The sequence below is a fragment of the Pangasianodon hypophthalmus genome, chromosome 19 (genome assembly GCF_027358585.1).
Source record: "Pangasianodon hypophthalmus isolate fPanHyp1 chromosome 19, fPanHyp1.pri, whole genome shotgun sequence".
In the NCBI taxonomy this organism is placed as follows: Eukaryota; Metazoa; Chordata; class Actinopteri; order Siluriformes; family Pangasiidae; genus Pangasianodon; species Pangasianodon hypophthalmus.
In genome coordinates this window covers 12368115-12384580 of record NC_069728.1, presented here as the reverse complement: position 1 = coordinate 12384580, position 16466 = coordinate 12368115, and the positions used below count along the sequence as shown (strand labels likewise).

General features: G+C 37.3%; 1 protein-coding gene across 1 annotated transcript in view; it reads right to left on the bottom strand.

Moving 5' to 3' along the window:
• The window catches only part of LOC113532330 (MAM domain-containing glycosylphosphatidylinositol anchor protein 2), a 181702-nt gene that overhangs the window by 46797 nt on the left and 118439 nt on the right, over window positions 1-16466 (bottom strand). The window contains exons 7-8 of the mRNA XM_026923674.3: window positions 13550-13879; window positions 3333-3626 (exon numbers count right to left, since the gene is read on the bottom strand). Coding sequence (XP_026779475.2) covers window positions 3333-3626; window positions 13550-13879 — 624 coding nt within the window. The remainder of the gene's footprint in view (window positions 1-3332; window positions 3627-13549; window positions 13880-16466) is intronic.

The following is a 16466-nucleotide window of genomic DNA, read 5'->3' as shown; positions in this document are numbered from 1 at the left end:
GCTGACTATAATGCTCATCACTCAGTATGCAGCTTGCAGTGCGTTATATATTTCTGAACACAGCCACGCATGGCGAGCTGGAAGTGTATGCGTCTGTGTAGATAAGTAGTGCAGGGCAACAGTGGCAGTGAATACACTGCAGGCTGGTGTTAAATCTGCCTTAGCTAAACTAAAGCTGGATTTTCCTCTGAACACAGCTGAGCAAATGCCTAAACCATTCCATATTACATTCACCCAAGAGAGTTATTGGACATTTCTACAATGTACCAATTTCTTTAAAGAGCTCTTAAAACCAAATCATTTGTGAACTGACCACATGGATTTTACCATCTACCTTCTCCAGGTTTTACAGGTTGAATGTTGTGTATTGAAGCTAATGTGCTCCATGGTGAGTTTGACTGATTCTCATCCTCAACAGAGTACAGTATGAGGACTTTGAGCAATTATTTTCCTTATTAGTGAAAAATATCTGAATTAAAGAAGTTCTACAACAGGTTACCCACATGTTACCTACATTTATAGGTTACCCATGTGGAGTCACAGTCACAGTCACAAGGTAACTGGTATTGGGCGAGGAAACAAGCAAACAAAAAACTAGTTCTGAAGGAAACCATCCTGACGATCCTCCACCCTGTCGTAGAACAACTTTTACAAATGTAACATTCCATTTCTAAGACATCTATAAGCCATAACATTGTAACACTGTCATGAGTCTTAATAACAAACAACAAATTTTATTTATTCATTATTGGAAAATACTACCTAGTAACAAACGGCATTTGAGTTTAATCCCTCTTTCGTTGCATGCAGAAAAGTCCATTCATATGCTATCAGTGTCCAGCCCCTATCAGATACCAATCTAAGCACTGACAGTGTTTATTCCTTCATGACATTCCTTCACTATCAAACACATGCTCTACTTTGCTTAACCATAATATGAATACAGAAATTTCAACAGAAAAGAGAAGAAACCCCATCTAGGAAGAAACAGATTAAAACTTATTACTAAACTAATAAACTAAACTTAAACTAATTTATTTGTGATGTCTTTGTGTTGATTTGTGTCATACAATTATTGTTTGTGTTAGTTTGGCTTTGGAGACATTATAATGGATATATTTCCCTGTATGTTTGTGTCTGTTTATTTTCAGATATTACATGTTCAATTCACTATGGAATTCAATTTTTAGTTATTAACATACACTGATATGATATGTAAGATTGTAATCTCTAACACCAAACTAACACATACAACAAATTTGCATCATGAATCACCACAAACACAGCACAAATAACTGTGCATTTTTTTTTAACTTTCTATTATCAAAGCAAAAGATACCTCTAAACTATAGCTTAATTGATAGTTTGCTGTATTACTAACAAAAAAGTTTTAAATTACATTTAATTAATTCATAATAACAAAAAATTTAAGGCCTTTTTTAAAATAATTTTTTCCCTTTCTTTGTACATTCTTAGTTCTACCAAGCACATATTACATCAAACAGCAATTTTAAAGATATGTCTTTTCTGCCATGCAAGCAAAACAATGCTTAACAATTTATTTATGAGGAACATCATGCTTTTTAACCATTTATAGTTACATTTAATGTTTAAAGCCATGTTAGTTATTATCACTTATAGCATCTATGAACATTCCCTCACCAGTCATTCCCTTACCAGCCTCTCTTATTTTCCCTCTCCTGTAGTTAATACTCCTACTACTACTACTACTACTAACAATAATAATAATAATAATAATAATAATAATAATAATGATAATAAAAGAAAACAAAAAAGCACGCACCCTGTCAAACCAGAGAGTGCAAAGTCCTCTGTCCTGAGGCAGAAAATTGAAAGAACAGTTCTCCATACAGAAAACTATGATAAGCAGGGACGCAACAATATCATTTATTCAGACCGAGTATGAGTACACATTGTTAGTAGTCGCTGATACTGATTCTAATACCAGCTGTGTCTCTGCTGCATTTCCGATGTGCTACTGGCTCTTTGATTTTGATCTGTTTTGGCAACTCCAGCATTCAATCCTCAGTTATGAGGAGATCGATGATTGTTTTGAGAGATATTAATGTTTAATAATTAATGGAATAAGCCTACCAAACCCCTCGGTGGAAACCATGCCCCCTCTCAGCCACGCCAATCTAACTCAACCATTTACTTATTACAAAACCCATTGCCAAATTGTCATGAAGAGGGCGCTAACACCGCAGACTGGATGTACAGCAGCCAACAACCAAAAGAAGCAGAAGCAGGTCACTCTGCTCTCGAGCGCTCTTCATTACTAAGACTGTTTTGTGTGTAGAGATCAGCCAGCTGTAATTATAAAACCGTTCAGCTAAAAAATGTTACATGAGACAGTGGGTAAATAACCAGTATATTTGTGCTTAATTTCTTTCCCCATATTGATTTAAAATGAGTATCACAGCATACAAACCCTTTGCTATTAAAAGTGCAAAGTGTTTTCATGCACTTAGTCTACTCAGCTTGTTCCTTATAATGTAACCTGTTTACCTGTTTTAAATGAAGTGCATTAGCTAGCTGCATTAGTTATCTTGGATGGAGTAGGGTTGCAGTGGAGAATGGGCTTTGCTTCATAAAGTGCTTCTGTGCCGTTGTCAGTAAAGTACATTTTTGTTTTTATTGCATCAGAATCTCTGTTGTCAATGGTTAATAGCAGCTGATCATCAAGAACAACATACTGGCTGTTAGTTTCACTCACCTAGTGTTGTCTATGGACATTTTTACTCACCAAGCTTGCATCATTGTTGCTGTGTGCTGCTAGTAACGAACATTGCTTTGCTTTGATCATTAATTATAAAATACTTCCAGATTGCTATCATTTCATATTGGCTGTTCCTTAGCATTAGCATTAGCCAATATACATTAGCCTTATGTCACAGAGTATCATCTGATATCGGATGTCGGTATCAGGGTATCTTTTATGAATATGAGTACAAATAGATGAGCTATGTACTGGGCTAATACCAGTATTGATATCAATGCATCCCTAATCATGTTTTTCTTTCTTAAATAACACCACATTTTTTATTCATTTGTTATTAGCCTTGGATTATGTAGATCCTTCACTGTTCAAGTCCCTGTGAATGAGCTGTTGCTATAAATGTTAACATACTAGAACAAGCTCTTTAATATAAACCCATTATTTAAATTACAACCAGCACTACTGTCAGGGACAGTACAGTTATAGAAAATTAATCAACACATTCTGGCCAATTAGATTATAGAATTTAACAGCACTGTGGTATCATAATAAATAACCTTCAAATGAAATTCAGAGAAGATGGGACACTTACACTGCACTATGAGCTCCACCAAGGCTTCCCGAGGTTTGACGTTGAAGCCATTGTACTGGCTGGTCTGGCAGCGGTAGGAGCCACTCATCTCGCGAGACACATTGACGATGCGCAGCACACCATCATAGCTTTCCATCTGCATGCTTCCGTCTGGCATCGGCACCTCTTTATCAGCCCGTGACCACAGGATGATAGGCTTGGGCTTTCCTGAAACAAGGCACTCCAGCTCCACCGTCTCTCCTTCCCGCACCACCAGTGGGGACTTGCCCCGGGGGACGGTCAGATTGGGGGGAACTAAGAAAGAGAAAAACAGAGGAGGGACTGATACGGGGCTCTAGAAAGCTAACAGACCATGTCGCTCAGAATGGTCTACAGCAGCAGATTGATGTTGTAGATTGATTGTGTTGATGTGTATAGTGTGTTTTTTGCACAAGACAGCAATGCACCATCATAAAATTTAGCTTAAAAGTGAATTTAAAGTCTGATTTAAAGCCTGGAGTAGACGAATTCAAAATTACATAAACCAGAATAATGATAAAAGTATCTGAAATAGATTAATATAACAGCATGGACAAAATAAACATTTCTCTGAACATTTCAAACTTATTCTAGTTTCTCGACATCAAAGCAATGAGATAAACCAGAGAAACTCTTATGTATGATTAATATGCATTTAAATAATGTTTCAATATTTAAAGATTCAGGAACAAACAACCCTGTTTAAAGCTACATTGCTGTAATGGATCACAAAGCAAAGCAGGACAAGCTGACTAACAATCTCAGGCTTCTTCCAGTGACAAAGTAAAGAATCTCTATGTTCAACCAGGTGATATAACATTTAAGAGCAATCAAAATAATGAGCTGTCTGCTGAACTGGTTAAGGGACAATGCTAATAAAATAATACAACATAGCTAGTAATGTAATGAAATTACATGAAAATAAAACTATAAAGAAGTGTCACATTTTAAGATCCTTTCTTCAGTTCCTTTTGTATTGTTCAGACATTTCTCACTCAAAGCTCAAGGACTGTACTCTCTGTAGTTCTCTATTATCCTGCAAGGCTAGCAAAACAAAAAGAGAAAATCTGTGAAATTATAAAAAATTAGCATGAGACATAAGCTGTTTTTGTGAATGTAATTATTCTTTATTTCTTTACATACTAGATTTAAACACTGGAGTAGAACAGCACAGTGCTGCTTAATGATGGAAGCTATTCCAGTTTATTAGCAATGTCCTGAAAACAAGCTGTAATGAACAGCCGTTAGACTAATGGAGAACGGCCTGACCTAAGCTCAGCACTAGGCCATTAAGCATCAGCCACCTTTCCTACCAAAAGGCTGCAAATGCACCAGCACCGGCTAGCAATTAGGGCTGTTTGGGCTAGCGGCTGCTCTCTCTGGCCCACCGTAATGAAATCCTGCTCCATAACAGCTATTACGGGAAGCCCGAAGGAACCATCATCACTGTAGAGAAGGCTGCTGAAATAGTACCTGAGAGAAAAGCAGCTGAGATATAACTGCATTTCTTCTTTTATCCAGCATAAACCCTATGCCACTGGTGCTCTTCATGCTCACTTACTACATCAGAACATGTTTCCTGTTTCTTATTACTTGAATTTCAAACATGTTTAGCTTTCCTATGTTTATCATTTATTCCCTGGGTAAAGTTGTATTCACGTGATTCATGCGTGATTTGTCCTTGGCTAAGGCTACAAAGCCCAGCTCAGCTTTCTTACAAAGTCATACAGTTTCAAACAACAAAACTGCTTATCTTTTTTGGATATGACTGGAACCTAACCACTTTTCTAAAATGTGAAGTTCTTCCAACAGTAAGCAGTTTACAATATATGAATTGTTTAAAAGCATAAAACATCACTCAGCTTTCAGCTTCTCTGCCAAGCGGAGTCGAGCGTATTGGAGTCAGACCAGCCGAGAAATGCTGCGACAAGACAATTAAATAAATAAACCTGACACAGGCCTTTTGAAATCAGTGGAATGACATCATTTGCTCATTGCCATAGCAACACAGCCTGTCAGGATCTGCCTCTGTATATGCGTATATGTCTGTATGTCTCTGCACTATAAGCTGTGCATCGTGTCTTTGTGAGTTTTTATGATAATGTGTCTTTCCAGTAAAATGCAAGCTTTGTATGTGTGTGTGCCTATTTTCAAAAGACAATGCAGAGCGACAAGGCTTTCTCTGAACAATGCTTCAGAAAGAGCCGTTACTGTTGACAGGCTACCGATGGAGTGGAAAGTGGAAGCATTGGAATAGTGTCAGTAAATAAAAGCTGCCAGCCATGACATTCATTCTCAGTGTAACCATTTAGGTTAAAATATGCACACCTCCCGTTTCCTGTTTTTTAATCAAATATCTGAAATCTACTGGATGAGGGTAAACTCAGGCATGCACTGGAAAGGGCATCAGGCTTCTATTTGAAAAATATACTTGCCTGCAAAAAGCTGCAATCGGCAAATATTAGGAAAGAGAGAGAGAGAGAGAGAGAGAGAGAAAGAGAGCGAGAGAGAGTGCAATAAAATGCAGACAACCTAGATGAAAATGTAGAAAGCAGTAAAAAAATTGATAAACCCCATATTCTTATTGATCTTCTTCTAATATCGCCTTCAGAATTTTATGAACTCAGCAAAGCCTTGAACAGCTTTGTTATCACTCACGGGCCTGTTTGCGTTGGAACAGACTGTTTTTTTTTTTTTGTTTTTTTTTTGATGGTATCTGGGTTGCCTGCTAGCCAGAGACTCTGAATAAATAGGATGCAATGAGACACAAGAATAGAACACAGCTGATGGTTCAATTATAAGATATGCCATGAATTTGAGGCCTTAAGGTGGTAGCAAGACAACATTTCGCTCCTTTCAAAACTATTTAGGGAAACATTACCTCAGTGCAATCCAGAAGTTTGGAACTTGTTAAAAGACTGTGTCAAAGGAAGTTAACCTGAGTTTATGAGTCAAACTCTAAAATCACTTACACTCTGTTTATAATTCCACTGCTAATTAATCTCTTAGCTAGTGCTTGTTCCAAACACGCACACAGGATTCAAAGCAATCATTAAGAAGCACAAGAACGCACAACATTGCAGCACAAGAGGTGGTGAGTGAAATCTACAAAGCAGAAAGCCAACTAGAGGAACTGATAAAACAGCATAGTAAAACAAGTATGACTTATCCAAGAAGCAGTGGAAGAAAATACAGATCTCTTCATAACTGTGTCCTAGCTGAACTGCACAAAAAAGAAAGACTACAGCAGTGGCTCCAATCCCCAGCTAATTGGACTGCTTGAGCAGGACTAGGCTTCACCCTACAGCACTTTATTCAAAGAAAAACTAGTGATGCAGTTCCCAGAACTTACTGAACAATACAGGGAGAAAGAGGGTGTAATGGGTGAAAAAAAGAGTTCTGTCGTGCTGCTGAATAGCACAATAACCACATATGTTCCAGACAGTCGTTTACAAAATTTGCAGGAATTTCCCTTAAGTAGTTTATCATTCCTTTCTTCATATCCTTCCTTTGAAACAGGAAGGGCTAAAGTTCCCATAGATTAAGGTTACAATTTCTACAAACTCCACAGGATTAAACTTCTAGTTCATTGTGACTTACATTGTGACTCATATAAAATGGCAACATTACCTAATGAGCATGTTTAGCTAAAAGATAAGATAACTATGTTTATGACATTAATAGTACTGTCAAAATACTCTGACTAAGTCTTTTTTTGAAAATATAAAATGTTTTGTAATAGGCAGAAATAATTATATTGCTCTATTTACCAGTACACTGAAAAGATGTTCACTTTTTCCCTATTGCTTCGCAAAAAAAGGACCATGTGACCTACTGACAGAATAAAAGTACATTAAACAACTAATGAAGAAGAATTTCCTTTTTGTTGCTTTCATAAGTGCTGCGGTAGTTAAGAGTAAGAAGTGTGGCAGTGTAACATAACCAAATAAAAGATGAATCAAAAGCCATATTACCGTAACACTAATATTTCACCAAAGGTGGTCGATATCTGTGCCATACTGGTTGTTTAGTCTAATGCACAGGAAACTGTAAACTGTAACTGGGGAAAAATAGTTCCTGTGAGTACATTTTAGGTGAATATAATCCTCCCACACCAAACAAATTGCAGTCTAGTCCAATCCATGTGCTTTCTATTATAAAGACACTAAAACCTTTCCTAAGAGAGTGGGTTGTGCACTACTATTATTTGCCACAGTGACTTTTCAGGCTGCACACACACTCATCAGAGTCAACATTAGGATGTGCCACAGCGGATCGAAAACTTTCACAAATATAAATGCAAAGAACATGAACGACCTCAAGTATCACCTTAGATGGGAGAGAACATAACCTAGAGAAAAATAGCAGACTGGGTGAAATTCATATATAGAAATAACTGCCTTCCATATACTGTATATTCACTTATTTTCTCACAGTTTGCTGCTAACATAAACCATAGGCTACCTGACAATATCTGAGAGGATTTTAAGCCATGTTCATTAATGTTCATAATCTTCACTGCTAATGTTAGCTCAAACATATGATACATAGCATATACAGTGTATTTGGGCTCTTATCTGGTACATTTGAACCCTATATGTATTGTCATACCTGTAAAATTAGCAATTGGAATTTCTCTTTTGGATCCTTTTTTGCATTGAGATATATGGCCCATATACAGTATGACCATAAATGAGTTGGTATGGCAAACCAGAGAAAGTGTCTGACTGGCTGTTGAAAAGTCGAATCTACTCTGTAGTTGAGTGTGGGGATCATGTGGCATTCAATAACTCAGCCTAGCCCATGCTAATTTACTTCTTTTAGAAAAAAATTGTCTTCGGTCATGGCGCCAGGAACTATTTATATGTATTTATTAAAACTATCATTTCTGTTAAGAATGCAGACAAAAAGAAGCAGGGGTAGTGAGTAGTTGGAAAATAGACATGAAGTAAAACAGTTTTGAAAGGAATAAGTGGCTTTTTTTATTCCTTGTAAATGTCATCAAGAGGAGAGTTTAAAAAAAAACAAGTTTGTAAATCTGTCAAGCTAGCTTTTGTTGGCAGACTAGCATCAGCCACCTCTGAAGCCTTCAGCTCGGAGACTGGAGTGTGTTAAAGCACTATAAGTAAAGGTACTTAACATATTGTTTCCTCAGTTAGCAGGTTTTCAGTACAATTATTCTATTTGGGCTGACTCACAGTAATTAGGTATATATATAATCCAAAAGTTCATGTGAGGGAGGCACACAAAGACCACGATGAAGACAATAGGGCGGCAGTGGAGGAAGAAGACCAAGGGGCAATTCAGAAAGAAAACAGTGAATGTGCATAAGGAATTTTGAACAACCAAGCTATATATATGCATATATATATATAAGGTCAAGGCATAAGAAATCCTGTAAAATGCTCTACGTGACCCTCATTTACATTATATTTGTAATTCATATTAAAATGAAACAAAGCACTCAGGTTAATCAGCATTGATACTTTGCTGTTTCACCTGTGACAAGTCCTTTGTAAATGCTTTCTATTTGCAGATAAATGGAAGCAAAACCCAAAGACCTTCAACTTAATGGCTTTGATTACAAGTCTGATGGATTCTGTATTCACTCTAAAGGACGAAGGAACCGTCATGTTGATTGAACATATGAAAAGGAGCACTATCTTGGACATTGTCCTCTCTCAGCCTTTCTAAGGGCTGCATGTTTAAATGTACAGACTCATGCAAAGATTAATTGCCTAGTGGCCAAAAGATGCATCCAGTCTGCTCTCTACAGCTTCATTAAAGCCAGAGAGTAGAATGAAGATTGATTACATTTTACCCCATTCCATAAAAATTGAGCCAAGTCTCCCTTTCCATGGGTTTCATCACTCTGCTTTACCATTCTGCTACTCAAGGGGGAAAATCTTCAGTACTTGTTTGGATACTTTTCATGAATAAATCATACTGTTCAAATTGAAATTGGATTCAGTCCCATATGCAAAGGAAATATATTTGCATATATTTTCAAAATGTGTTGATAGAATTTGAAATATATTTACATATATTTTTATTTACATATGTGTATATATTACAAAAAAATGACAAACACACATCCTAAACTATAAGCAATTTATGACCAATTTCCACCATCACCTCTCACTCTCTGCCCTTTCCTTACCACTTACTCACAGTCTATGGCATGCCCTAGCATAGCTAAGATGTGTTCAAACACTGATTATTCTGGGCTCAATCTCATTACAAACATTTCCACAGCAAACCCTGGCAGAAACCCTGGCAGACCTGCCGCTTAATCGCTGACAAATGCTTTTATTAAGACTCCACTTGGCCCTGCAGTTGTGCCCCTTCAGAAATCCTACATCCAACGCAAAATGGTTTATCCGAAACAGGCTGCAGGGTGAAAACAGACGGACTGATGGTTATTACTGTCCTCGGCTCACCCAAGATAAACTGAGAACAAATGAATTAGCATCTCAGCAGAGATGCAAGCATATCTAAAAAACACACACTTTACATTGAATCTGAAAAAAAATGTATATATATATATATATATATATATATATATATATATATATATATATGTATGTATATATATATATATATATATATATATACATTTTTTTTTTCAGATTCAATGTAAAGTGTGTATATATATATATATATATATATATATATATATATATATATATATACTTTTTTTTTCAGATTCAATGTAAATGTATATATATATATATATATATATATATATATATATATATAAAATTATCCTGGATAATTGATTACATTATTATTATTATTATTATTATTATTATTATTATCATTCTATTATATGACGTTGCTGTTGCTTGATTCTGATTGGTCAGAAGGTGTTGATTAATTTTCTATAACGGCATGTCTCTCGCTGTAGTTCCGGCTACAATATTCATATGAATGCGCTCTAGATGAATGAATGAACTTACCTAGGGACTTGTAAGGTGGACGCTCCATATAAACATATTTTAAAATACATGTAATTGCTGGTATGGTGAAGTTGATATGAAGAGACCTTTATTTAGCATTTTTGGAAGGAGTCTCCAGTGTCAGCGCTTTGTAAGAGTCAGCAGTAAGTTTCCCAACGCTGGAAAGTCTTCAGGACAGAGGATTTTGCAGTTTTTTGATAACGTGTAAAGCTGTGTTTTTTGTTTTGTTAAACACAAGAAAGAGAAAATAGAAGAGGCTGCTGAGGGAACAGTTGTTTATAGCCGCTTTAACATAAGTGATAACAGTAACCTGTTACGTGAATGTGCCACAATGTTGAACGTAACTATAAATGAATAGAAAGTATGACATGTCATATGTTAATAAAAATCTCTCTGGTTCATGTCAGGCTGCATCACACCACCCAGTTTTTGAATATTTTCCTATAACAACATGCCCCATCATGTTTTATTTCTTGAAATACTCTTTCAACGGCTCCTTTCAGGCACACGTTCATCTTCACATATATGTTGTTGCTCTTCTTTCGGCTGCTCCTGTTAGGGGTCTCCACAGCAGATCGCTGGTCCGTATATTTGATTTGGCACAGTTTTTACACTGGATGCCCTTCCTGACGCAACCCTCCCCAATTTTATCTGGGCTTGGGACCAGCACTGAGAGCATACTGTCGCACGCTACCCCAGTGGCTGGGAATCGAACCCAGGCCGCAGCAGTGAGAGCCCTGTGGCCTAACCACTAGTTCTCCAGGGACCTGTCATCTTCACAAATATATGGTAATGAAAAAAAGAGTGATTTTATTTATTTTTAAAATTTTATAATTTATATTATGTGTATAAGTGTGCTTAGGAAGGTTTTTTAAATTCCACTGTCACATCCAAAAACACAGGTTGTAACTATTTATAAGATAACAAGAAAACAGACATGGCAGGCACGCTTAATTCCACAGTTTTAGTGAATGGGGGATTATCAAAGGATTACATTCTCCCTGTTATGCAATTATGCTGGAAGGTCAAGACAGTGCTGGTGCAAATATGGCAGAGAGCTGGTGATGTGGATTTGCTTCAGCAAGCAGACAGCTGGTAATAAACAGGAAACCAATGCATCCTAGTGCATTTCTGAACATTTTTGAACCATCAGCATACATTTTTGTGAGAATATATCTCTCTAGGCTCAAGAACAGATGTTTATTAATACCTCATATGACATGGCTGAATGTCTTACCTAAAAATTAATAAAATCTGATTAAGTGTCTTTAGGTAAGGAATGACGTCATGATGTTTCTAATATGTACACCCACCGACCTCTTTATTACAGCTGCTCATTCTTGCAATTAATTACACAATCAGCCAATCATGTGTCAGCAACACAATGGATAAAATGCAGATACAGATCAAGAGCTTCAGTTAATGCTCACACCAAACATCAGATTGTTGGTGCCAAACAAGCTGGTTTGAGTATTTCATAAACTGCTGATCTGCTGGGATTTTCATGCACAACAGTCTATAGAGATTAGACAGAACAGGGGGCGGAAATGCCTTGTTAATTAGACAGGTCAGAAAGAAATGGTCTAACTGATTTGAGCTGACAGGAAGGCTACAGCAACTCAGATTACCACTCTTTACATCTGTGGTGAGCAGAAAAGCATCACAGAATGCACAGCATGTCAAACTTTAAGGAAGTGTTGAAAAAGACCAGGCGATGTTTTTTTCCAATCTGTAACAGTCCAGTTTCGGGGAGTATGTACCCACTGTAGCCTCAGATTCCTTTTCTTGGCTGACAGGAGTTTAACATGATGTGGTCTCCAGCTGTAGTAGCTTGTCTGCCTCAAGGTTTGATGTGTTGTGATGTTTGAAGAGAACAGTAACTGAAGCTCTTGAGCTGTGTCTGCATGGTTCTGTTCACTGCGCTATTTCCATGTGATTGGCTGAATGGATAATTGCATGAATGAGCATGCAATTCATATTATTTAATATGTCATATGTAAACAGGTTTTATCCCATTGCTTTAAATGTTACAAGAGCACTGATGTTGACTTGTGCCTGTATTGTCTACAGCAGCTAGGTACTTTCCTCTGCAAATGTTAAGTGCTATGTTGTCTTAACAGCCTACTTAGCAGGCAAGTAAGTGACTGAGTCATATTAGACAAACAACAAAAAAATACTTCAAACAAAATAGGTATTATATTTTTAAAAGATCAGATGTTCTTCTCTGCAGAAAGCAAAGAATACCTTTTTAAATCAATAAAAATTATTTTAAGTCTTAACTTTAATGCACTGCTTGAATGGTGGCTTAAGTAGTGTGCCCTCTTTTAGCGATTTAGATCGCTAAGCTTTGATTAGACCACATATTGCATTAGAAAATCATAAATCTTGCATACTAAAGGTTCTTCAGTTTGTTTCGTTGTAGAATCCTACAACAGAGAGTTTCTCTTTCAAAAAGGGGTTTGCGTTAAAGTCATTTGGTAGATACGATCATCCAAAGAACCACTGAGAAGCCCCTTTTTCTCATCGTTTACTGAGTCTGGATATTCATTCACTATTTCTTGCTTTAAAAATATTAAAAGAAAGTGAGTTCTCTGGAAACCGACTGTAACAAATCGCTGAACTGCAGCAGACGGACAACCAGATGGGAGATGAAAGTCTGGCATTCTGGTGCGATTCCTATAGGTCAGACGACGCTTCCTTAGCCTGGGTATTGATCAGATTCACCTCCCTCTAGTCCAAGATAAGCATGATGATAATGAATGGTGATACAATACTGATAGATGGAAGCTTATTGATTAAATCAATGAGTGCTAATTAGAGGGGTACACTTATTTTTCCTGCCTTCCTACCTTCCACTTCCTCCATCTCCATACACTTCCTTAATGGCACACTGCATGAATGCATAAATCTTACAAAAACCTTCACATATAATGAAGCTTTAAATATCAGCGTCTTTAAAATGCAAACACATTTCACTGCATATATAGAAATACAGGTCTGATTACACATTCAGAAGAAAAAAGGTCTCATTATTAAGGAAAAAAATCTGTGTCATAGCGGAGTACAGGAAACAGTACAGCAAGCGACTAACTGAAGTGCTCTCATAAAACTTGCACATATTGGCACAGCAGTTATCCCTTACAGCATGTAGACTTTAATTACTCTGACATGTGAAGTGCAATACTAAACGTGTGGGTGGTGATCCAGCAGCTCAGGCCAGGAAGTGTGTGTGAGGCTCACCAGTGGTGGAAGAGATGTTAACGTCGATGCTGATCTCCGGGATGCCCCCGCCTCTGAGCGACGCCACACAAGTGTAGGTGCCAAAGTCGGTGAACTTCAGATCAATGATGTCCAGGTTGGTGGTTCCTGGGGAGATGTCAGGGTCAGTCTGGGTAATGACCATGCGTTCAGAGCTGCGCAGAGCTCGGCCATTCTTCAGCCAGCTGAACTGAAGCTCCTCAGGGGGTGTCGCCTCCACCTGACACGAGATCTTCACTTCCCGGCCAATCTGAATGTTGTCGTCATTGTGGTAGGGGTCAGGCGTGATCCAAAAGCGGCCCTTTTTCAGCGCTGGAAAGAAAGCAGGTAAACACTAATTACCATGTGAATGAGTCTCGTGAGTGCCTTGGTAGTACCTGTTTTCTTTTTTGAGCTTTAATGCTTTACAAACTACTTTTGTCAACACCACAATGTTTCTCGAATCACAAATGGTGTCAAGAATCATTAATGCAATGAATTTGTACAATTACTGCCAATGTATATGACTATTCCAGGACAATATGAGCTAATCAGCACATTAATATGAATACATATTTCAGCCTGAGTCTGAGTTTAGTGGGTTTGTTTTGAATTCATGCTAATCTGCAGATATTAATCAAGTTACAGATACCTTCAGATAACAATCTAAATTAATTTCCTTTGCAGGATGTTTGTATAGCTTGGATTGTGTGTTCGCAATTTAACTCGCAAACAAAAGAACAATCAGAGCCACTGAATCTTTTCATCTACTCTCCTGTGACATTATCAGGTTAAAACAAGAAGGAGAGAAAAGAGGAAAGTGAACATAAAAATGACCTGTCAAATAGAGGAAATTGAAAAAGCAAAACACAACATAAGTGAATGGCACCTCAAATGCTATATGAGGTCTAATGCCTTTGTTTAATATCGATCCCCTCCTGAAAATAGAACTGCTCGCTAATACATGTTGTAATAATGTTGACATGTCCCTACAGAAGACTTCAATTTGTAAGAGTAATTAATTTCCACCCTGGTCCCATGATACAAAATGATGTCAATGAACCTTAATACAATGGGCGACAATGACCTTTTTCAAATTAAATAAAAGGAATTTGAGGCTCTTGTCAGTTAATCATGTGTTATTGGCTGGACCGCGGAGAGTTATCTCAGGCTATAGAATTTAATTTCATTCAAATTAAAAAAATTCATCACAATAAGGAAATCGTTATCAACAACAACAATCATGTTTCACGGAACCAATCAGGATTGCAGTATAAAAACAGTTGCAGCGCTGAAAACAGCTGTAAATCTGTGCCAGATTTCCCTCCAATTATCTTGCATTTAACTGATATAACATATTGATATGATACTGATTTTGCTGGCCTAATATTTTTTAACTTTTATCTTGAGTATGTTCAGATAAATCATATTAAACACGAAAGATGCTGTTAAATTGGTGCAAGTAGAAAACAGTACTTTCAAATGGGATATTAAATGAATGTTCGCCCAGAGTTTAAACATCAGTTTCTCAAATGTTCATTTGTCAGGTCACCTTTTTAAAGTACAAAGCGTCCAGGCCTCTTCACAAAGGCAAGGACACGGTGGTGATGATATGTGTCATGGATATGCCGGAACTAGCATTAGACTACAATTCCCATCAGCCACGGAACTGCATATGATCACGTCACATGATTGGTTACACCTGATTCACATTTTTGGTTAATTAGCACTAGTATTTAAGTCATGTTTTGCACAGCACTTTGTCTTGTGTTTGTCTTTCTCTTTCTGTGTTCATGGCTCATGGTTACGTTTCTTAGTCCTTGTATTTTGCCACGAGTTCATAGTTCTTGTTTTGTTTTATTTTCATCTTTATTAAACTTGAATCTGCACTTGCATCCATCTTCATCTCCCAATCGTGATAATATGCAATGAACAGTGTCTGTTTGCAGCAGGTGGCACAGCAGGTAGCATTGCTTCCTCACAGCCCCAGGGTCCCAAGTTCGTTCTTGAGCTCGGGTGACTGTCTGCGTGGAGTTTCTGTGCATGTTCTCCTCATGTTTCCTCTGGCTTTTCTGGTTTCCTCCCAAAAACATGTACAGTACGGCTGTGAATGAGTATGTGAATGTTTGTGTGCATTGTGCCCTGCATTGGACTGGTATCCCATCTAGGGTGTATTCCCACCTCAGTGTTCCTCTGGATCTACTGCATTCCTGATAAACCCAGGATAAAGCAGTTACTGAAGATGAATCAATGAAAATGTGCAAAACAAGACAACACAGGGATCCTCAACTTAAATTTGTGAGAGTAAAGCTACATGTATTCTCATGCATGACTGAACTAACATGACTAACAACAGTTACATTTTAACACTTAACCATTAATGATTCGTTCATTAATTCACATCAGCTTCAAATTATTTATTTTTTGTTTTGCACTGCCACTTCACGTTATCGCTTTTGAGTTTTAGCACCACAGACTTTGAAGAGATGAGACATCTACTTTGAACTTAAAGCGGAGAATAAACACATACTTCTGTGTTCAATCTTCTTTTAACGTTCTGCTTTCATTGCTAAAATGTCTTGTCATCAGTTTGCTAAAAATGCCAAAGAGGATAAATGAAATGAAAAATATATAGAATAGAATATCTATGAAAATGTGTTCCTTTCTTGATGAGTGTCTGCTACACTAGAGTCGGTACAGCTAGTGCTTTTCATACGATTCTGCCCCTGTATTTTTTGAGTTCTCGGTTAGATTCAATGAAATTGCGTGCATACTTCGCATCCAGACTGCAGTATACTAGTAGTGTCTTTTGCCCAGTTTAGCACATAGCCAGTGATTCTGTACAAAGCAGAACACTGGATGATTTTCAAGCCTGCACCATTGTCTGGCATTCATTCACCATCTGCAACTGCACAGCTGT